Genomic DNA, 25,123 nt, shown 5'->3' on the forward strand with positions numbered 1-25,123 from the left:
ATATATATATATATATATATATATATATATATATATATATATATATATATATATATATATATATATATATATATATATATATATATATATATATATATATATATATACATATATATATATATATATATATATCCTGCACACTATTTTGCACCCACCAACATGCACCGCACATTACACACATTAAAATAAATTTAAAACAAGACGACTTGCATTGCCGGATTGTATTCTCTTTTTCTCTCAACATCTAGTCACTTTTTCCCATCACCAAATAGGATATATTAAAAAAGAACCTACATATATTTCGATTATTATCAACTGTCGAAGAGTTTTCAGAGGATGCACTGAGTAAAATATTAAATTTTATTATCTGTTAGTCGTTTTATGAGTTTTTCCTTTAAAAAAAAAACAAAACATCTTGGAATGAAGGAATAGTGTGTTAAAATGTTATTCTTGTAAAAACAATTTAGAAACACTAAAAACAAAATTGGATTCCTCTATTTCAAGTATTATCAACTTTCGAAATCAATACGTTTGGTCAAATTGCTACTTTCTCTATGTTCATTGAAAAAATTAAATTTGACAACACAGAGGGAAGCAAAATGGTGCACTGAATGAAAAGTATAAATAAATGGAGGCAATTTAATGCTTGGTGTAGACGGAGTATACCATATAGTATATTTTATTTATTTCACTGCGCGCATCATTTTGCTTACATTTACGGAAAAACTAGACAGCGTCGCTGGGCGATATTCTAAGGTTAAATCATAATCTCGGATGCATATTAGTTATCCAGCTCGCATGGTTTAAGTATGTGCAAAATGGAGAATGAAGTAAAACAGGAGATTGAAAGGGTTGAGGTAAGTTATTATTCTTTTATGTAATAAAATCAGAGTCAAGATGTTAAATTGTTAACTAAGAAAAATGCTGATATTATATTTTAGTAACTTTTGCAGGGTGATTTTTCGTCACATTCTACATTCGACGATAGCGATGCCGACCCAGAATTTTTTCCAGATAGATCGTCGTCAGACTCAGAAATAGAGATCTGTAAATTTAAGAAGGTAATAATAAATAACTTGGACGACTACCCAAGAGCAAGAAACTTTCCGCTAAAAAACAAAACAATTCTTTGCTTTGATCCTTTAATTATTTTTTGTTTTTCTTGTGTTTGACTTCTTTTCACATACACTTTCTCAGTATATTTTCAAATAAGTGAGGGAGTGTTAAACCATACCTTGGAAGTTATAGGTTTCTTTTTGTGGTAATTTAACAAGGTATCTTGCAATATAAAAAAATATATTTAAAGCATATCGTAACATTTTGGTTGCAAATCGTCGGTTTCAGTCAATTTTTTCAAAACTGGTTCAGTGATTTAGAGGCTTTATCGTAGTATAAACAAGAATGTCTTCACTTTGCTTTGTCATGTTATTTTAACATTCTATAACCTGGTTTTCATTTACAGAAAATTACGGTTTTGCAGAATATTCGAGTGCAAAATTCAGAGGAATCTCAACCAGACTCTGTAAGTATTGTCAGCTATTGGTGGCGTATATTTTACGGATTAAGAACCGTTTCAGGACGAAACCACGGATACAAAAATAAACACAATTAAAGCGTTGAGAAATACAAAAGAAAATAAAAAATATACTAGGAAAAAGGACTTGTGCTTCTTTTGCGAAAGCGATGTTCAAAATTTTCATCGACATATCGAAAGGAATCACCCGTATGAATTAGAAGTATTGCAAATTGTTTCCAAACCTAAAAAGAGTGAGGAAAGGAGAAAACTTTTAGCCCTATTAAAAAAGAAGGGCAATTTTATTAAAAATTCCGAAGCTTGTGTCAAACCGATGAAAGAAGCACGGGAGCCAAAGAACTCATTTTTGCCATGCACAAACTGCTGGCAAAAATGAGATTTTACAGATCGAAATTTTTATATCGACACACAAAGAAATGCACAGGGGCTACTTCATCAAAAAATGCTCAAGTTGCAAGTCAAAACTTTTTGATAAAAAATTTGACCCGAATTGACCAACAATTAAAAGATCAGGTTTTTCCTAGAATGAGACCTGATAAGATTTCTTTAGAGGCAAAGAATGACTTTTTAATATGTGCCTTTGGAGCTCGTTATCTTAAGACACATCGCGAAAAACATTTTATTAATGTTACAAGTAGAAAAATGCGAGAGTTGTTAAGAATTTTATTAGAGCTTAAAAAAATGGATCCAAACATAGCAAACCTATTTGAAGCATTGCACCAAAGCACTACGATAAACTGGTGGAAGCTACAAAATCTGTAGCAAGATTTGATAGCATTAAGGAAGTGTTTGTAGCGCCCACATATGCTATGAATATTTCCACATCTCTGAGACAGTGTTGCGATATTGCAACTTATATGACCATAAAAAGTGAACCATCAGTTGAAACGGCAAATATTGAATCTCGATTAAAAACGATGGTAAATTTATTAGCATCTAACTGGCGATTTGATATATCGAGTCGAGCTGGCAATGATCTAAACATCAGTAAATTTAATAAAATAACAATTGTTCCCCTAGCGTCTGATCTAAAACTTCTAAAAGAATACTTAATGTCTACTGCAAAAGAAGCTGCCAATTTACTCTCTGCAAATGCAATGAATGTCAATGCCTTCTTAATTTTGATGGAGACAGTGTATTGTAGAATTATTTTATTGAATAGAAGGAGACCAGGAGAATTACAGCGGTTATTAAAGGATACTTACGTTGCTTCAGAAAAATCATCCAACTCTTACGAAGAATTTAGTGAAGTTATGTCGAAAGCAGAAAAAAATTTGTTACAACACTTTAAAAGAATAGTGATTAGAGGAAAGAGGGGAAGAGGAGTGCCAGTCATATTTAGTCACGATGTGCAGGTACATATTGATCAACTACTACAGGCGAGATCAAATTTCGTCAATGACAACAACCGCTACCTTTTTGCAAACCCAAACACGAATACTCCAATATGTGGCTACAAAGTTGTTGCAAAATATGCTAAAGGTTGTGGCGCTAAGAATCTTGAAGCTATAACATGTACAAGGCTACGAAAACATCTTGCAACGCTAACACAATTATTCAATCGAACCGAAAATGAAATTGAACAACTGTCAAATTTCATGGGCCATACATCCAACGTGCACAGAGGATCATATAGATAGCCAGACGATGTCTATCAGACAGCAAAGATATCCAAGCTTCTTCTTTTAATGGAAAAAGGAGAGGCAGGTGTTCATAAGGGGAAAAGATTGGCCGAAATTACAATTGATTTAGTAGAAAATCTTTCAAATGAAAAAACTAGTGAAGATGAAGATCTAGAAACTTCGACGAAAACAAGTAGGAAAACGGAAAAAGAAACAAAAGATATGGATCAAATCGAAGAATTAATCCAGGACGTAAAAAAACAGAAGGAAAAAGCATTAGTTTAGAACCAGTTTTAGAAGTAAAGGACAAAAAGCGAAAAAGGATTTTGATTCCCTGGACAGAAGAACAAAAAAATGTAGTTACATTCTATTTTTCAAAACAAATAAAAATAAGAAGGCACCCAAAAGATGTCAATGCCAAGAATTGAAGGAACTATACCCAGCGTTGCTTCAAAATAAAGATTGGCATAAAATTAAAGTTTTTGTACAAAATCAATATTAAAAAAAAATAAATAAATAAATAAAATAAATAATTGTGTACTCGAAAAACGTTTTATTTAGTACATGAACCACCAATGATTTTTTAAAGAAACGTCGGCATGCTGTCGACGGTAGATTGACTCCTTCTAGATTTTTCCTCGGTTAGGTATGGTCGCTGACAACCAAAATCTGTGGAGAAGAAATCCAGCAGAAGTCAATGTACAACCAGCTTTCAATAAAAAAGCAAAATAATGCGCTGGGTAGAACGAGTACTATCTGGCGTAGGCCGTCGCTACCTCGAATTAAATTGCTGCCGGTGAGATTTAGTTGTCATTCAATGAATCATGTTATTGAGAGCTCCAAAAGACAACAACAAAAAAACAATTGAATTAGGGCAAATGGTGGATTGGTAATGCCTCAGTGTGCTGACAGTGTGTGAGAATGGGACTAGTGGTGACCTGTATGTATGTATAGTCCTAATATATCAAAAACTGACATGTAGAATATTTTGACTTGTACAATTTTTTATATGAGTAATACGTTTGTTATCTTTCTCAAGTAATATACAGTTCATCAGGAGGTTTACTTTGCACCCGCCTATGTGGTTACGTGCGAAGTAAATATTATAGACTTGGCAACATCTGTGGAGTCAAAATAATTTTATAATGTGCCGTATATTTTCCCTCCAGAAGAATACGGATGCAATTTGTTTTAGTATATGAAAGAAAATTATACAAAAAGGACGCAAATTAGATATTTTGTACTGGATGTAAAAAACTTTGTAACTTGAAAAAAAAATGTATATTTCAATTTTTGAGTTTTCGGAAAATAAAGTACATTACGTTTAACCTATTTTTTTTCTCTTCAATATACATGCAGTACATATAGTGTAGCATGCTTAATTGCAAAGTTGCAGAGTAGTCGCAAAGTGAAATGATGCAAAATAACCCCGGGATGTAAATATATATATATATATATATATATATATATATATATATATATATATATATATATATATATATATATATATATATATATATATATATATATATATATATATATATATATATATATATATATATATATATATATATATATATATATATATATATATATATATATATATATATATATATATATATATATATATATATATATATATATATATATATATATATATATATATATATATATATATATATATATATATATATATATATCAATTATAATATTTTGGTGTCTAGTATCACCCATTTAGATGAATCGCCCTGTATATATAATGTCTGAGAGAAAATCAAATAGATAATCCAAAAATTGTTATTGGAAGCATACTAGAAAATTTTAAAAATGCATTTTATTCGACTATCGAAATATTTGTGCCAAATTAAGAGACGTCACTAGAGCATCTAAACGGGAAATATTTCAAGCATGGACAACGTTTTTAAATTATGTAACAATTGATCCTGAATAACTCAATAGTTTAAATTGCCAGGTTGATAGTACACTAGATAACATTGATATTTGACTGTCAATCTTTGCAATATTGCACTATTGTGTAAACATTATTGTTGCTATAATTAGCCAACTTCTTTTTTACTAACTTTGTGGAGTCCTTGATATTTATAATTGCTGTAACTCAAAGTTTTAAGTAAATGGAGAACAAATTACTAAAATAATTCTTGAATGGAATGGAACGTTTATCGTTTTGCTCTAGATTCATGATAAAACCCGTCTTGATAAGCGAAAGTTAGAATGCAGTGTTAGTACAGTGAGCCCATTTTTTATTGCATAGACATTGTGGTCTCTTAAGTGATTGTGTTGGTTGCTAGATTTACCATTACTTTGATATTGCAGATACGTATTACGCTCCAGGATCACAAATGGTAGTTTTAAAGTTCATTTATGAAAATATTCAATCGAGTTGTCGTTTTAAACTTTCACGTTCTTCTGGAGACAAGGATTGCTATAGAGAACTTACGTATAGACAACTGAACGTTTCAAGATTTATTTCTTTTGTTGTGACTTTACGGTAACCTATCTACAATCCTCCAGAGTAAAATATTTTTTCATCCACATCCACAAACGGATCGATATGGTGAAAAATACTCCCGACAGAACGGGAAAGATAGGCGTTAGGCCTCTCCAAGCAGAAAAGAGATTACACGGGAGTAAATGCGACCGGCTGCCCATTACTGGCATTAATGAAAATCGGTCCCCTCGAAAGGGATGTCCCTCGGTTTCTACGGGGCCCGGGGAGATAAAATCGAAAGGATGCGCCGATGCTGAGAGTGTTTTTATGTTAGCTTTCAAACGAAATTGTCAGATTCGTCTCATTTAAATGTGAAATGTCATTTCATTAGCTTCACTCGGATGGCACGAGGTTTTTTTGTCGGGGTGTATTGTGAAAACCAAAGTGTTACTTATCTTTTCGGTTTAATGATCGAGTTGACGAGTTACTATTTACGATGTAACACCGACCCGCCTGTCACTACTAATTTGATGTTCAGTGACTTGTAGTATTAATTCAGTGTTGAGGGAACATTTCCTAGTCCTCCCGTTTTCTTTTCTCTATTCTTAACTTAGAGTTTAAGAAGAGAAAAACCACGGCAATGGTTTTACGCTGTTTAATGTGTGAAATAAATTGCTACGTTTCCTGATTTTCACAGGTTTTACAGACGTTTTTGAAACAGTTACCTATACTTCATGATAAACCCCATGCTATCTCGCAAATAAAATGTGATTGGGACACAACTGCAGTCCACGAAATTTCAATCTCACTGCCGTTGTCTAACGGTGCGCAGCTGGCTACGAGATGTATTAGAGTTTTCTCTTCTTCTATAAACTGTTACATGTGCCATAGTCGACCACCCATGACATGAAAGTGCCCTTCTTAGATGGCAGTTTTCTGAAAAGATTCCTGGCAGCCTTCGCACTCGCGAGGAACTGAGACTAAGAGACCAGAGAAAACTGTTTTCCGAACCATTTACTCCGCTTGCTGTTTAACATAATCTGCGCTTTTTCAGCTTGAAGTTTCGGTCTAACCTGCGCTCATGTCGCTCAATCAAGACGAGATAAAAAAAATTACAGTCAGTCTTATCAATGTTTTTCGGTAGTCAAGTAGCGGAGAAGTTCAATCTTAGCTCTTGTATTGATGCAATATTACTTGAAAAACTGGTCAAGTTGACCAACGGAAAGCGTTGTTAGAAGTTGCATTTAAAATAACCTTCCATTTCCGGTTTTGGTTGCTCGGCTGATCCATTTGTGTTATCGATGTTTATGTTAGTGGTAGCATTTTCAGCTTCTGACATTACTGCATAATAGCCATGCGGTTAACTTACTTTGATTGATTCGTTAAAACGCGAGCTGCCTATAATCGTGCGTGAAAATCAACACCAAATGCAAAGTGCAATGAAAAATTTTGGTTTAGACGCCATTTACAAATAGAAAATCCAAAAAATTTTCCTAAATAGGTAATTACGTCACATCCCGCAGTCGACAATGCTCCATGCTTCATAAACACAATTGAAACAAATAAAAACAATGCAACGTAAAATAATAAATAGTTGGGGAAACGCTGTTTGTTTTAATCAACAAAATTGTTCCGTTATTTGCTTAATGCGTTAATGGCATTGCTGTAATTGTATTAAATCCCATGCATGACATGTGATGCATGAAGATGACGCGTTGTAAAATACTCGTTTATATGCTAAAAGCTGATTTCGTTAATGAAAATAGTCGAAAGTTAATTACTGAGTTAGTTGAGGCGAAATGGAACCACATTGAAGATGAATTGCCATTACGTAAACGGTAGTCTATGTGCTTCAATCCACCGGAAACTTTTTACTTCAACAATCCGTGCCATTTTTACAAAAATTATTAATTCTATGGAGCATCAACTATGGAGCTCTTTCTTATGTTGTCGGCCTTCCTCGAACACAGTTTTCACAAATTATAGTGTAGGAAAAATGTATTATCTTATTTAATAGGGGCGAATAGAAATTAAAAATCCGTGGCCTTTTTACAAGAATTATTACATCTATGGAGGTTTGGACGCGGATTAGAAATGTGGATTCCCCGAAAACAGTTTTCATAAAAGATAGTGTGAGTTTCAAGAAAATTTTATGCCGATGAATGAAAATGTTTTAGAAAGAGTCTACAAAAAGTAGGAGAAAAGTTTCTATATCCAACTATACCAAAAAAAAATTCCCAAATAAAAATTTTTAAACTCTCCTGGAAACTAGCAAACTCGAATTTGGCTCGCTCTGTACCGACTGATGAGCTAAGGAAACGGCGGGGAGGTGGAAGGGAGGGGGGAGTGAGATACTTGAGAACTAATAGTGGAACGGGTTACTAGTAATTTCGAGACACCCCTAACACATCATAACTCTGTTTTTTGCTACCAAAATTGAAAATTTAAATTTTTGTAGTTGTATCTCATGCAAGTTAAAAAAAGAGTAAAAACAGTTTCTAGTTATTAGTAGAAATATTTCGAAATTGGTGTGATTTGCCGGAATAGAAAAAGAAAACACTTCATATCCCTCAGCGTCATTAGTATTTGACTCCTAGTTTTTTTTGCTTACGATTTTCTGTACAAAATTTCAACATTTAGTAAAACATTTTGTTAACTAAGAATGTCAATATAATTGATGAACAACATGCAACACGAACATCCGGTTTGCTTAAAGTTGGTAGACAATATATAGAAATACTAATAGATTGTCGAACTTCCATTGTCTTTTTTTGTTTGTATTTGTTTTTAGACAAAATTTCCTGGCCACTTTTTGAAAACTTTTTATCCTAGTCCATTTATATAAAATTATTTAAATATTAAATATTAAACTTAAATATAAACCATTTTTTTACTACGTTATAATTATATATTTAAATTGACTTGTCATTGACATTTGCATTGCATTGTTTTTGAGATTCCTCTAAATAACTTAATGGAATTGTAAAATAATATATAAGGTGTCTGCTTCAGAAAACCTTACGTCCATTTCCACTCAGCCACAGCTTTTACCGTTATGGTAACCCAAATAGTAGACGAAATACAATGAACAACAGAAACTGATAAATTTTCTTTTTAATTCTTTCTCATTTTCTAAAATTTATGTGAAATATGAAAACTAAAGTAGCACCTTTCTATTAAAAATAATAGCCAAGATAACACCCAAAATTTTCGAAAAGTGTACGGCCAATAAGTCAAAGCGAATTTAATATCCCAAAACGCAACCCGAGGCTTACAAAATTGTTCATCGATTAATGAAAATATAACCCTTTAATTAAACTCGAGAAGGCTCATCATAAAAGTGGACCCACTCAGAAAAAGCATCGCTCAGGACCAAAATGAAAAAACCCAATTAGTCAGCAATTATTAACCGCCATCCCGAGGCCTCCCTCCCGATCCAGACTTAAATTTCGCTTGGTTCACTTTTCTTTAGACCCTCGAGTTGCCTTCATTTGAATTTCATCTTGGCCGAATCAGATAGTTGTTTAAAATTTAATAAAGAATATTTTAAGGCCCACTTCAGATTCATTTGACGGGGAAAAGGTTGAACGGAAATTGCAAGAATTTTACGAAAAATAAAAAACGAAATTTTAAAAAGTACGTCAACTGATATTTTTAAAACTGATTTTTAACAAGTGTAAAATTATATCTTGGTTGTCCTTATTTTTTCCCACAAGACTCATTCATTAATTCAATTAATAGCTTATGAAAGCAATTAAGCAATTCCCTTACCAACATATAACCATTTAAATTAAAAAGCCTACGGTGGAGAGATACTAGGATATTGAAAAGTAAGCATGTCGCAGTTGCTTGCCTCCTGGAAAATGATGGGAACTCGGACACTGTTCTATAAATAGAAAAAATAAATTTTGTAAATAGTCATCCGTTTACATATTTAAAAACTAGAAAAATGACTGCGAGAAAGCAATGACCGAAACATAAGCAGCCATCTGCTGTAAAGAGCAAATATGCCTGTCTTAGTAGTTTAAAAATATTTTTGATTAGGAGTCACTAAAGCAACTGAAGACACAACTGATTCTTGATAAGTCAGAAATAGAGAACTCACCAGTTAGTGTTAATGCAAATTTGCCAAATTTTCTAATTTCACTTTTCTGAGAAACAAAAAGTTATCATACCTATGATATCTAAATATTAGCATAAACACTAGAAAATAAAGAGAAAAAGAATTGTTTCAATGCAAGATACTGAAGGAACATAATGAATTGTAAAGAAAAAATGAAAGCAATTAAAACTTAAAGAACAAGTTTAAAATCTGGCAGAGGTGTTGCAGATGAGAAAACTAAAATATATTCGACGAAGAATAAGATGTTTAGTCTCTATTTTGTATTTCAATATGTGTGATTTTTGTTTAACAAAGTTATTACCATCTTAAAAAAATAACTAAAAACTGACGAAAAAAATCTAACTGGCCTCATGATTAGAAAAGATTTATTTAAACATAGCAAAAATCGCCGACAAGTTAGATAGTCGCAGTGATGGCAGCTATCTTCATCTCAGGGTAGGATTTGACGTGCCATTTTGTTCGAAGCTCATCGGATAGAAGTAGTTGTTTTTTGGATGTTAAAGAATACTTGTATTCATCACAGAAATGCATTTAACAGTCAGTCGGTGAGTCATAATAATTTAATTGAAATTATAACTAATCTGAAGCTTTGAAGGTATCAATCTGACTGGCGAATAATTATGCCAGCTTTCGAAATAGATTGATGTTGAATAAGTCCAAGTCCATCTGTGTCTATTTTCATAGGCCTTCTAGACCGGAAATTAAAAATCTGGCAATATAAATAGATCAGCAACAGGTTTTGTTACCCGAAAAGACTGCGAAGTTTATGGGAGTTATTCTGAATAGCAATTTAAACTGGGTTGATCACGTTGAGACAGTTAAGGAGTAAGGAACTAAAAGCAGCGGTTGCTCTGCTCTTTTAAACCTCAAACATGCTGTTGATGAACAAGGTCTATGTTATTCAGCTCTAAGCTACAAAATATATGACGCCGCTACTGAAAGTCTTTTGCTTTTACCTCGCAAAAGAGAATCATCAGATTAATGTTTGGTTTAAATCCTCTAGAATCTTGTATAGCGATGTTTAGAAAACATAAACTAATAACATTTATTAGAATTTACTTATTGAAGATACTCTATATGTATATGAGCTTAGATATTGATATCACAAAGTAGGAGACAAGCATAAATACCTAACTAGAAATTAAATGCATACAATGAGTGCAGTCGTAAAAAATCTGAAGCATGTCATTTTTAAAATATATTGCCTTCAGAGTTGCGAGATACTATGAATCTTTTCGCATTTAAAAGGAAATTGAAAGCGATTCTAATAGTAGACGTATTTTATGACCTAAATGGATTTAAAGAGTGCTTTTCGGAGACGTAGAATGTGGAAGCATTTCACATATTGAAATTATGTCAAAATTTTGTAAATTTTGGATTTACTTTTTTCTTTGGTTCTTGATTTGTCTAACATATGTATTTGTCGTTCATATGGTTCAATAAAACATCATTACTGTGTTGATGTTTAGAATATCAGGAATAAAGATTCAATGCAGAGTGAGAAGAATAAATGTTGTGACCATTATTGTTCAACAAATAAAATATTTTAAACAGATCTTGGAGGAGGTTAATGTAGATGTTAACATCAATGGGTTCCTCATCACTAATATCAATACACGAATAAAATCTTACTATTGGCAGAAACACTTAAGACCTGCAGATTATATTCATCGTTACTAAACAAAAATGAATATGAAAAAAAATAAAGAGATATTGTGCAAAAGAATTACTACCTTTGAGATGTGGGCATATCGTTGCATCCTTCGAATATTGTCGACTGACCGATACTCAAACAGAATTTCTGTATATCATCAAAAAAAGAAAATTTGAATTATTACAAAGAACACTTAAAACGAAAATTAGCAACAGAGAAGTCCTAAATGTAAAGTTAAAATTTCCAACCGTCGTAGAAAAGAGGGCATATGAAGAAGATAATAACTGTGCAAATTCGTCCATCATAGATGTCCTTTTTGGCAGCACAAAAGTCTTGAACAACCATGGGTGCCAACATACTTCCGAATAGTCGTTACAAACGCAGAGCAACGCGCAGTAACCTGATTTGCAATTTTGCAAAAAGCCCTTTGGCTTTTTGCAAAATTCTGTAGGCCTTGAAACGAGAACAGAGAAAGGAAAATGCAAATTAATATTAACACGGTCGCTCCGCCTGCCGAACTGAGGCATTATTTTGTTAATTGGGTTAGTTATAAATTATTTTACATAAACCAGAGCGTGACAAAGGGGTAACCAAAAGTTCTGAGAGATGGGGTCGCGTTCCCGTGAAGAAATTGTCTGGGTTACAACTTTGTGTCGATAAATTAATCGCTATATCACGTATTAACGTTTCACTAACTAGGGGTGCGGTAAAGGCGAAGCGATCGGAATTAACCGTAACTAAGGTTACACTTCAGAAGTTTGTTCCTAAACTTTGAGAGTCGAAAAAAATCCGTTTTTACGCTCCATTCGTCTTAGTGAAACCATAAAACAAGTTTCAAAATCTACCTCTACATGTATTAGAGCTGCCATATCCTTACCTTACTTTAGACGTTAGGCGCACATTAAATTAAGAATAAAAATTTTCAACTCCTTTGGTTTCAGAAAATTCGTTTAACGATAACAGGCAGGAGGCAGAAACTTTTTGAACCTTCCGTTACGTTAAAATGCTTTGATGGATTTTAAAAGCCCGTCCAGTAATTTCACCTTATCAATCAATGACTATTTATGACTCTTTCGATGTTTCCACAACTGACCACCAATAATGAATTACCGAACATAAACCAAAACGGACAACTAAATGATGTATTCATCGGAGATGCAATCCATCATCTTGGGTACGGCAATGCATTTATAATTTCATGGAATTCGACCGCCGAAAATGACAAGCGAGTCATATCAAACCCCAATTCATCTTTTTATGAAAAATTTAAAATTCAAATGTTTTAAGTAAATTAATTTGACTATTCATTAGTTTTTCACCTGGAAGGATAAGCGAATAATGTAGTTTACATATTTATGCGCATAGATTTGTAAACAAAGTTAATCTATCATGATTATGGAAAACTATGCAAATAATATACCACGGAGAAGTCGACGTAAGGTTGGTTTATCTTAATATTAAAATATTGGTTTAGATATTATAGAATAAACAGTTCGCAGTTTAGTTTTAGTTACAGACAACTGAGAGAACAATGACTTTTGCGTACCAAAGATGTTTTTTGCTCGGTCCATTCTGGGTTATGGTTCGACTTTCACTAGACAAAGTTAATTTATTTGTTTGTAAGTTAACTATAGAGTGTATCAAGAAACAAAAATTAAAAAAGTATTCCTCATTCTCATTTCAACGACTTCCTTATTAGTACTAAGCACCTTAAAATTTAAACCCTTTAAGCCAACAGATATAACAGTTTCACCAGCGTTTATCATTTTGTAGCTCCACCATCTAGAAATTACAGAAATTTGTTTATTGAGATTTTAGTTTAAATACAATCTATGTTTAATTAGTTTAATATGATGGCCATAAATTCGATCTGAAGGTGAGGTTGAATAAAAAAATATCGACATGGAATTAGACATGAAAGAGCAGTCTTTTCAATGAAACTGGTAGTGTTACTAAAATCCCTCAGAATGGTCAACCTCGGCGAATATGACAAATCGAGTAAAGTCAAGCACGAGCCCTGGAGATTTATCAGTATTAGAGTATTAGTAAGGATAAAATCAGAAGATGTTTTATCCGTCACAAAATCAAGTCCTATAAACCTAAGTTCGTACATATATTAAAAGAAGGTCACGACAATAAAAGATTAGATTATTGTTATTGGACCCAAGGTAATTTTTTAAATGAGAGGCATTTTCTGAAGAAGGTTATGTTTATCAATGAGCCTACTTTCACCACCAATTGGATTTTGTCGTCACAAAGTTGTAGAGACCGGACTCACTGTGCAAATAATGGGAAATCTATTCGTTACTGAATCATGCTGGTCGTTTAGTTAACTTGTTCGATGGGGAATTTTGAGATGCTATAGAAAATCTTCCTCTTAATGTGCGACAGAATATGTTTTTCCAAAATTTCCTTTGCGCTGGATAGGAAGTACGCTGACATAACATCACTAGATTTTAATATTTGGGAAGTGATAAAAAATACATGAATGAATGATGAACTTTGTGGCAGAATAAGACCAACCTATCAAGAGATTAGCATTTCCGAAGACGAGTATCCAGACAGAATCTTAAAAGAATTGAAAGATGCGTTCGAATAAATGGAGGTCTAGTCGAACGAGACATTTGATAAATTGCCATTTGCACCATGAAAATTATTGTTTCAATTATTTTCTTAAATTAATCAGTGACCTACTAAAAATTATGGTTTTCTTGAAGTAAAATAATTATGCACTTGTGTTAGCATAATTTATTTAACTTAATAATTTAAGTTACATAACTTACATTATTAAATGGAAAATATTCTAGAGATTTATTTATTTATTTATTAAAAAAAACAACTTTTAATAGTTTTGTGCATTGACCAAAACAGTATTCAAAACAACTTTTTCAAATAATTTTTTCCGGCATCTTTAACGCGAAAAAATATATCGAAAATTGACTCTGAAAATGGCTCGCATTCTACTCTGTAGCTCTTATGTGGTGTTTGAGGGAGCGTAGCTATAGGAGGGGCATGAATATTGTCTTGGATGACTGATTCTCATATTAGTGAAAGGTAAACTGAACTTAACTTAAACTGATTCGCATTCTACTCTGTACAGCATATGCATGAAATACTGTAAACTCCTGGTATCTCAAACGGAATTTTGTCTTTGGCGGATCGAAGATTTTTAGAGATTTTTCGACAAGTGGTGGAGAATAGATTGGCAAGACTGGCAAAAAAATATCAACTAGGCTCAATGAATATGAGAAAGCCTTAAGACTACGACAAATAAAGTGATCAGTAATTGCGATCATTGACATCAAAGGCTATTAGATAAAACTAAAATTATTACATGTAATCATTTCTTCTACCAACGAAAAATCCCAGAATCTATAGAAACCTATAAGCAACCAAACAATCTTAACCGCGACTCACCAATATGGGAATCAGTTATCGAGACAATGTTCATGCTCCTCCTTTAGCTCCACCCTAGTCACACAATACATAAGCTGATACACAGTAAAATGCAAGCCAGTTTCAATCAAGCTATAAACAAGCGAACAGGATAATTGGTGAAACGTAAGAAAGTTTGATTTATGACCAACCAATACAGCAGGCATCCACAAGATTTGTAATTAGATTTGTAAATTACAGTAGCCTGTGTAAGTTTCTTTGAGAAATTGAAAGATAATCTTCCAGGGCGACGAAAACTTTTCTCTAGTTTACCCGTATCATAGAATAAAATCTATAGAGCTCATTAGAGCTAATAATACTTTTAAACCTTTTTTTGTCGTATAATAGATCTGTCTGATTTGTGGTTTTGTTATCACATGCCATCGCGATATGTTGTTGATATAATAGCATAATGTCGATTTGATTTCACGTTTGGAATTTACTATCGTTTACTATAAAAATTTGGTAAAAGCTTTTCCATAGAATACATGTGAGCTCATTAGGTATATACGGGGCTTCCGGAAATACGTAGGAACATTTAGAAATCAAAATAGAAAAAGTACATATGTACATATCTAAAATGCTTAATAATGGGGCATTTTAAGAATGAAACTCTGAAGAAGATTTTTTGCAACAAATGGAAAACGACACCGCATAAAATGTCGAAATGCAATGTTCTTAAATAGGTTGAAATGCCAAAACATTCTTTATCTTTATGACTGAAAATAATGATCAGAGGTGTCTGTTATTTTACAAACATTAACAAAATTACTGAATTTTAAAGAGTTTTACCCAAAAAAGATATATTTTTCCAAGGCCACTGCCAATTAATTACAACTACAAAACTAATTACTAGTGTACTTTCAACAAATGCTCTGGGCCTTTGGCAGCCATATTTTATTACACGTCGAAAATCAGTCCTACTTTTTAACATAGTTTTAAAACCATAGCTGGTTTGTCGATATTTTGTACACTGTTTTTAAGCAGCAACAGTCAGGCGGAATATATTTTTTTTAATTATCGCTATGCATCAAAATAGGGTTTTTTTTGCTTTAAAACAGTGGAAAAAGTCGAGAGGCCAAATTTATTCCAAATTGAATGAGAATTTGAAGAATAATTATTACTTTACGAAAAAGCAGTAACACTCCATTTCTCGTACACAAATCTGGTACTGACGTCACAGACAATTTAAAAAAAAATATTTTGCATGAAAATTATGATAAATAGTTTCCTATATAGGATCTCAACATCCTATATCTCGGAAAGGTAGCACCGTGTAGAGGCATGATAATTATAAATTCAACTGCATATTGATTTGATAGCAACCAGTTGATCTGAAAGTAATTGCAGTAAAAAATTCGCATTGTTTAAATGAAAATAAGTAAAAGAAAATTGAAAAAAAAGTGCACCATGTAATTAGTTGTTTAATGAGCATCATATTAACTGGTTTACCAGCCAAGAAATCCTTTTACCATATTAAATTCCCGAAATTTGTTCCCACAAAAAAAAACTATGTGTATTGAATGGCCGAATGATATTCGATTAGCATATAAGTACAGGTTGTATAATCTCTGACCGACAACGAGAACAATCACGGACAATTAAACGCAGGTCACCATCGTCCTTGATTGGCAGTTAATAATTTCCATATCCTAATTGCCACTCGAAACTCCAATTATATTCATGCATTAGTGGAGACGCGACTCCAACAGCAGCAATTGCTTATTAAATTCTAGCAACACACCAAGTTCGAATTCCAGGCCTATCGCCAACTATAGGAGGCCCTAGATTGTAAACTGCGACACGTCTATTCACATCATCTACCGTGAACGCTTTCGCTAAATTCGGATTTCGGCTTCAAACTTTAGAAACTGTCGTCACAATGGATGTATATTATAATTAACCCTTATAGCTGCATGATTTTATATTAAATTCAAAGCGCAAACTTCACACTACAACATGGCGATGTCGGGGTTTGCTGTGCACGAATTATATCTTGATTGTCTGGCGAGACATACTTTCCTTTGAAATCGCAGTTCAATTTCAGTGCGGTACGCTGACGTTCAAAATAATTAAACGAAATATAAAGCCGAAGCGATAAGGTATTTGAAATAAACGTTCTCTTTCCTAATACTCAGCTCCCGCTGATTACGATGACAATCCAAGAAGTTGACACTAGGAGAGGTGTTGATCCCATTTTTTTCGCATTGTCATGCAACTTGCGACCTTGGACAGTCCAATAATAGAGAAGGAAATTCAAGAATTCTTTTTAAATGCAATAATAAATTTGAATTATTCATGCTTTTATATCTTTTAATTTTCATTTATTAGTGACGTTCTATAAACTTTACCGAGTGATAAACCGCAGAGAGAAGATTGTACACCACCATTCCTTTTGCAATAATAATCATTATGGAATTTCTTAAACTTACTGTTCGACTAAAGCTGAGCGTAAAAACCCTAGAATGGAATTTGGCTAAGCGTCGGTCGCCGTTTGAGCAAATTAAACTTGTCTAATATCAGTCCGAAATCAATTAAAATACATAGTAGTTTCATAATATCCAAATGAAGATAAATAGGGTGAGTCGAAAAGATTGATCAATCGGTTAAAGACAATTTTTTCTAGTGAAAATATTGACACTTTTATTTCCCATTTTCGGTATCTATAATAAATTATAATTAAATAAAAAAAATTAATTATGGTACTGCAGTTTCTCACATATTTTGTTGAATTTTGGTATGTATATATACATATATAATCTGGTTTGATTACCTTAGTTTCCATGTAAATTATTTCCACCCTAAACTTTATCAATTTAAGCACACTTTTCTTAATTAATTTTGATAATACTTACCAAATATACTAAATAATAAATTAATTACCACTGGTAAATAATTGACAGTAATTAGCTGTCGATAAAAAAATATTCTTAAGTATAAATATAAGGACTACTTTTAGGGTGCTTAAAATATATACACTTTTATATATATATAAATATATATACATATGCGTTTTTCTTTTTTAACTTTATAATACCATTAATGCTGCATATTTCGGAAAGCTCAACTCATAAAAACTCCTTCTATATTATTTTCAAAAAATCACGAAGAGAGTTAGCACACACAAAGAGATAAAATTATGCAAGTATGTAGAATATTTGTAACTTTAAACCAAAAGTGTGACTCAATAAGACAACAATTTTACAGACCAAGTTTGTAGAAAATATGTGAAACACTTGAAAATTAATAAATAAAAACATTATATTATAATAGAAATTTTAACGCCCTGCATTATAAAAACCATGAGCGAATATGAAAACTGAATTAATAGAATACTCATTCTTTCGACTAACCCCGTATATAAAAGCTCAGTATAATAATATGTATCCTATATCCTTCCTTCTGTATAATTTATATCGGCAACTTTGGGGGATAATTGTGAGATAAATGACTTCATTTTAATCAATGTAAGGCATTGCACTGGAAAAATATTGGTTACGGCTGGATTTCCGATTTGGACGCCTTAATCGCTAAACTCGAACTCCATTTCTTGTCCCTTGTCTCTACTGAGATGTACATCTTCGTAATCAAAGAAAACCGGACAGTAATGCTTTAGCGCAGCAAACGGCAAAGTGTTTTATAGGAATCGACTGCACAGTTTTCTGCAGTAGAAATGACATAAACTTAAGCTTGTTTTTAAATGCAACCTCTTAATATTGGAATCATGTTTTTGAGACGGCTAACTTACCGACAGGAACCCAACTAGGTTACTACCGCTTCACTGTATTGTCTCCAAACACTTACCTAAAAAAAAATAAATTAGCTACCGAATTATATGAAAACTGAAAAATATGCAGACATGCAAATTCTGTTTCTATTTATTATTATATTTATCATTCTAATAAACTACCTCTAGGAACACCGCTGTTTATTATTTTCATTATTTTTATTCATCAAACTTGTTATTCCATTTTATACAAATTAGTGTGATCGTTATTTAGAAACGATTTTAGGTGTGTAGGTCTTAAAAACTGAAATACGGAAAACTATCTCTGCAATTTCCTTTGAATTTTACCATATCATCTTCGAGTGGTTCACCCTGTTTACTGTCATTGCAAATTTAACTTGTTATTACTTTTCGCATTAAGAAAAAAATTCTAAATAAGGGAACACGAAAATGTCTTCATTAAGTGAGTAATTAAACGATTTTTTGTAGTCTGGCATAACCATTTATGGAATATATAATTGGATTATTCTCTACCCGATTCCTCTTAGGATAAATCTTCTTTAGTAATGTCAGCAGTACGAGGTTAAGCAAATTCGTAATTAAACAATGTCTGGTAACAAGAGCATCAAAAACTTCTCAATAACTCAAATCACTCTTGTGATTTAAAGTCTCACATTTGTATATTATTGAACACGTAGTCTGCAGTCTTCTTAGCACATGAACTTTGATCTCTATCAAGATTATAATGTTTTAATTCCAGCATTTCGTGTCTGTGACTATCAAGATAGTAAGATAGTCTAGCTAATTCCTTCTGCTTTTCCGGCTGTTCAAATTTATCCCGAAATTCCTTGTCTTTCAGACTACCTTCGAGTCCTAAGTTCTACTATTCCTCGTATTTAAAACGAAAATAGGGAAAAACGCTCAAACATAACAATTTATTACTTGAGCGGGAACAACTTTTCTCTTTTTTTTCCCGTAAGCCATATTATTAGTTTAATAGAATCAAAATGGTTCGATGGTAAACAGGATGAAAATATAATCCCCTTCTATATTTCATGGAAAACATGAACAACCGGCGATATTGATCAGATAAAAAATCAGAGAATTTCAGGGTTTGGGTTGGAATTTGCCGAAATTATATAATCGTACCCTTATTTATTACCCCGTAATGCCAATTAGAGGATGCTGTTTACTCAGCCCTCATGTGACCTTGTATCGTGTAATGAAGAGGGCCATCATACACGCATTTTTCGATAGCCCACCAAATAATTTTAATCGTTTGTCAATGTTTAGGTAAAATCGGTTCTCGCAAAGTTGAATTTGGGTCGCCGCCTATGTTACCTGATTTGATTTTAGTTTGATTTTAGGGCTATCTGAAATTTAAAATATATGAATGATAACAAATTCTAAGGAATTACAAAAATTAAAACTACATTTGTTGATTATTATTAAATATATTAGAAAAGAAATAAGTTACTAAGTTCTACTTGATACTTTTGAAATAGGGATTTTCAGGTTAAAGCCAGCAATCAGGGTGAAAATTTGTAGTTGAGTTGCATTAATATCTGCAAAAGAAAGTTTACTTTTTGGGTAAGCAAAGCATTTACATATTGCATAATACGAGATAATTACAAAAAGTTGGATTGCATCATTTTAATATCATTTAATATATTTGTATTTCTATTTTTTATTGACTACATTTTACAAAGAGTAATTGTAGCAAGTAAAAATTTCACTATAAAGAGATCTGTATTAGTTTTTACCTTTTCTTTAACTTCAATGATGAATTGGAAACAGTGACGTAGTAGGTAATCTTTCACTTTCTTTTCAAAAGATATGTTATCTAAGGATCTTATGTTGTCACTCAGAAAATTTTAGTAAATTATAATTAACGGAATTTCTTGGTATACGTGCACAAAACACATAGCAATGGCATAATGCATGACAACGATAGCCAATTCTAGCAATGGTTCTTAGTGCTTGCTTTGCAATTTAAGAATAACATACAAGAACAAACAATTACAGTCCACTGTTAAGTTTTGCTTTCCATTCGCCAACGTGTTCTGACGAATTTGGTCTGTCATCGATAACAACACCAAGTAGTTTAGCAGAACTACCAGTCGTAATAGCTTTATTAGTTGAAATCCTCAAGTTTTGGGTTTTGTCAAGGTTCAGTTTTAAGGCGTTATTTTCTAACCAATAGTTTGCTAAATATTCAAGAGTACCCCTATTTACACTTAATTCTTGAAAGTTTTTAACACAGCTTATGCCGATGGCATAATCGCATTTAAATCGAAGAATCGAAAGACTAAGGATATTGATATATATGTCGAATAGTAACAGCCCCAAAACTAAGAATTGAGGCACACCAACTCGTAGATTTTTTAAGGTTGATATCTCTCCTTGGAACTCAACACACAGTTTTCAACATGTTGATTTTGCAGTTACCGTGACCTGTGGTTTCAATAATTATTCGACAATTGGTAAGGACGCATGTCACATATTTTAATTGACAACACAACATGAAATAAAAAACTTAGCACAAGTGTTGAGCGCTATTTTAAACTAGACTCCAAAAACTATTTGTAAGCTTCTTAAAAAAACTTCCATCTAAACAGGGATTTAGGACAATTCCATTGTCGAGAACATCTTACCTAGAATTCACCTCATGAAATCGCAAAACAAGTTTATAATGCAGAAGTTTATCGAGACAAAGTTCAGACCCCGCGTTTTGTTGAAAGAGCATTATTTCCCGACAATAGTAAATACGAGGCATCTTTTCGCCATCTGTCAATTGCCGGGACCCGACGCGAAACTCAAGCCGCGCCACGTGGCTCGGGTCTCACGGCGTTAAAACTCACTCCTCTCGGAAATAAACATTGTTTAACTAGACAAAACATATATTCGATAAGCCTCTTTAAGGAATTAAGTTAAAAATCGAGAAATACGAAAGTTTAACGGAAAAAAATCGCCGACAAAAGAAGTTGCGCGGGATTGCGGCGAACTTTAAGAATGGTAACTTTAACGAACGACATTGCCGAGTCAAAAGGGAACATAAGGAAAACTTTGGGCTAAAGAAGAGACTGGAAAGGATACGTGTGAATGAGGTACGCGCTGTGGGAAGCCGGTAAATTTTATTTTCCGCGCATCGAAAGACACCTCGAAACTGTAGAGCGAATGTTCTTAGCAATGACAAGTATGTTCGAGATTTGTGTGAATTCGAAAAAAGGACAAGCTTTGATTTTTATAAATATCAACCAAATTTAAAATTAAAAAATCGACGCTCTTATTTAAGATTGTTTAAATTCAATTGTAGCCTATATCAGACAAGAAATTCCGAGCGGAACTCAATTTCGGTTTCGGCGATAGGCGTAGTTAACTTTGTTCAATAAACAGGTAATTATCGTGCCTTCAGACAATATTATAACTCCAGATTGTAAGTAAACGAGAGATTATCAGCAGGCCATAAATGTCCAGCTGATTTAGTAACTGAAAGAAGATTCGAACTTTATCACAATGGAATGAGTCCATGTTAAATGGAAAATAGAAAACTGACAATGGTAGTTTGTACTACAAGTAACCAAAACTAACCACAACAAGTTTTAAACTACAAGACGCAAGCTATTTCCGGAAGGCTTGGGAGTAATTCACATCGCTTGAACAATTGTTATTCCCATATTATTATTATCCTGCTTAAAATATATGTAAAAATCGAATATTATTATTGTTAGGATTTAAATACTTTTATTGTTTGCAGATTGCAGATTGACAATCGTATTTTGCTTTTGTTTTCTTTTTCTTACGTCATCAAATACCAGCTTCGCAATTTCCCAAATTAAAAAAAAAATTAACAGCTATCAAACCTCGAATTAAGACACATTACATCTGCTCTTGTCTCTAATAATTTTCACATTAGAGATATTAAGCGATCCATCGCAGAATACACTTGACCACAACCCCGAAAAAACAACGAGTCCAAAAGCAACCCCACACTTGTCATTCTTGCCCTTCCTTACATTGGAAACATCACTGATCACTTATCAAAAATTCTTAAGAAATATAATGTCAAAACCAGATTCACCACTTGTCCAATAATCTCTCCAACATCTTCGATCCGTCAGAGACAAAATTTCGTTCGAGACATCAGGAGTTTACAGCGTTCCATGCACATGCGGCAAAGAATTCACCAACATTGAAGAAACCGGACGAAAAATATGAATTATACTCAAAGAACGTGAAAGAGTCTATAAGCAACCAATCTTAACCGCGACTCAGGTCTTTACTTTTCACCAATATGGGAATTAGTCATCTGAGAGAATATTCATGCCCCTCCGTTAGCTTTGTTCACCTCAAACAGTAGAGTAGAATGCGAGCCAATTTCGTTTAAGCTCTGAAGAAGCCAACAGATTAGTGAAACGTCAGCAAGTTCAGTTCATTAACAATCGACGCAGGAACAATCCAGAAGATGTCTAAATAGTAGTAAAGCTTTAGTAGTTTTCGAAATTTCTTTGAAAAAATATGTTTTTAAATTTTATGTAATTTCAATAGATGATATAGGAAATATTGCCTAATGCCCAACTAAATGTCTTCTATTCACTATGCGTCGACCCTTTAACTATAACGTCAAACTAACAGTTCCTAGTGCCATAGGACAGGGCTTCTTAAACTTTTTTATATAGCGACCCCCTTCAAGCTTAGGAAATTTTAAACGACCCCCTCCTCCATATAATGAAATATATATTAACCGAAGATGTAGATGTAATATCGCACTATTTTACAATGTAAATAAAATAAGGATTAAAGAATACGTACCCATTCATTTCACATATATATAATTGGAAACGTTGACGGGATATCGGTCGTAATAAAACACAATAAATAGAATGACATAAAACTATATATATATATATATATATATATATATATATATATATATATATATATATATATATATATATATATATATATATATATATATATATATATATATATATATATATATATATATATATATATATATATATATATATATATAAACACTTCGAGTGTTCGAAGTGTTTTCGGAGCGCGAGCATTGAAGATGCCAAGTGATCATCCAAGCCAAGTCATCACATTTTTCCATCCGTGAATCAATACGTGAAAAAATTTCCGAATTTCCATTTCCGATAGTAGAGGATATTCTGATTTGATTTCTATCCAAAATTCATGCACAGGCACTTGAGAAAATCTGAGTCGCAAGGTGGTATCACTTGTTAATTCGGTAAATTCTTTTTGCGATTTTAAGTTTAAAAAATTAATTTCTTCCATTTCAATTGAAAATGGATTCCCAATCCATTGTTGTGTATCGATATCATTGGGAAAATATCTATGCATGTAAACTTCCATATCCTTCAAATGATTAACTATAATTTTTGTTATAGGAGTATCTTTTTTTGAAATATTGCTACTAATTATATACTCGTCAGTAAATGGAAACATTTTGAGCGATCCACTTTCCACTCTGTTCTTCCATATAAGAATTTTTTTAACAAAGGCCTCAAGTATATTTTTTAAAATAAACATATTAACGCAGACTCCCTGCATTGATAAATTCATATCATTGATTTTATCAAAAATATCTGCCAAATAGCATAGCTTGAGAAGCCATAAATTATCGTGAAAATAATCGGCCAAATTAGAATTTTGCTCTGTTAGAAATATAAGAACTTCATATTTTAAAGGTAATAATCGTTTCAAACTTCGACCTCTTGATAGCCACCTAACTTCAGCATGTAGCAATAAACTTGTATAATCCGAATCCATATCAATGCACAAATTTTTAAACAATCGACAATTAAGTGCTCGACTTTTAAAAAAGTTAATGATTTTGACTGCATCAAAAAACACAGTGTTTAATTCTGGTGCAATTTTTTTAACAACAAGTGCCTCTCGGTGAATCATACAATGTGTAAATGTAATATGATCATTTCCAGCTTTAACAAATGCTGTAAAACCAAGATCTTGTCCGGTCATTGCTGCAGCACACACCAACACAATTTTTCCAATTTAATCCTTCTTTTTCAAAAAACTCTTTTATATATATCTTTTCCACGAGTATGACCTTCCAGAGGACGACAAAACAGTATATCTTCATGAATGTTTCCCTTATAAATATATCTTACAAAAAGTAACAACTGTGCCATTTTTGAAATGTCTGTCGACTCGTCCAGTTGTATTGCAAACTTTGAGCTGTCTTTAAGCCTCATAAGAAGCTGTTGAAATTGATCATTGCTAATGTCTGAAATTCTTTTGGACACAGTGTCATTTGATAATGGAATTTTACTCATTTCAGCAGCATACTGTTTTCCATGAACAATTTCAGACATTCTTATAGCTGCAGGTAGTAAAAGTTGCTCTCCAATAGTAAAAGGCTTTTTCGTTTTTGCTAACAAATACGAAACTTCATACGATGCCAATGGATATTTATCATTCAAAGTAACATACTTCTCCAAAGTGTTCTTTTCTTTATTTGATGTTTGCAAAAGACGCTCAAAATATTCTATTGGCTTTTTTGATAACATTGTATGTTTAGTATTCAAA

At 32.6% G+C, this 25,123-nt stretch overlaps 3 protein-coding genes across 8 annotated transcripts in view; 1 reads left to right on the top strand and 2 right to left on the bottom strand.

The window, feature by feature from the left end:
- LOC132701343 (CUGBP Elav-like family member 4) overlaps positions 1–25,123 on the bottom strand; it is a 977,281-nt gene that overhangs the window by 257,703 nt on the left and 694,455 nt on the right. The gene's annotated exons all lie outside the window — the stretch shown is intronic.
- LOC132701425 (uncharacterized) lies at positions 819–3,441 on the top strand. The gene is made up of 6 exons (XM_060669306.1): positions 819–857; positions 954–1,061; positions 1,463–1,522; positions 1,578–1,900; positions 2,247–3,150; positions 3,193–3,441. The coding sequence occupies exons 1-6, from the start codon at positions 819–821 to the stop codon at positions 3,439–3,441; spliced, it is 1,683 nt and encodes a 560-aa protein (XP_060525289.1).
- On the bottom strand, positions 19,215–25,104 carry LOC132701426 (protein FAM200A-like). Its single transcript, XM_060669307.1, has 2 exons — positions 24,706–25,104; positions 19,215–19,424 (listed from the first exon to the last, which is right to left on the bottom strand). The coding sequence occupies exons 1-2, from the start codon at positions 25,102–25,104 to the stop codon at positions 19,215–19,217; spliced, it is 609 nt and encodes a 202-aa protein (XP_060525290.1).

Source organism: Cylas formicarius, unplaced genomic scaffold (genome assembly GCF_029955315.1).
Source record: "Cylas formicarius isolate icCylForm1 unplaced genomic scaffold, icCylForm1.1 PGA_scaffold_4__25_contigs__length_36172078, whole genome shotgun sequence".
Lineage (NCBI taxonomy): Eukaryota > Metazoa > Arthropoda > Insecta > Coleoptera > Brentidae > Cylas > Cylas formicarius.

Bases quoted from the DNA above. Each gene is read 5' to 3' on its own strand.
- LOC132701425 (XM_060669306.1), top strand. From the start codon at position 819: ATGGAGAATGAAGTAAAACAGGAGATTGAAAGGGTTGAG. The intron at 1,062-1,462 runs GTAATAATAAAT...TTTCATTTACAG, and splicing joins AGATCTGTAAATTTAAGAAG to AAAATTACGGTTTTGCAGAA. The intron at 1,901-2,246 runs GCAAAAATGAGA...ACCTATTTGAAG, and splicing joins TTGCCATGCACAAACTGCTG to CATTGCACCAAAGCACTACG.
- LOC132701426 (XM_060669307.1), bottom strand. From the start codon at position 25,104: ATGTTATCAAAAAAGCCAATAGAATATTTTGAGCGTCTTTTGCAAACA. The intron at 19,425-24,705 runs GTAAGATATATT...GAGGAATAGTAG, and splicing joins TGGCACAGTTGTTACTTTTT to AACTTAGGACTCGAAGGTAG.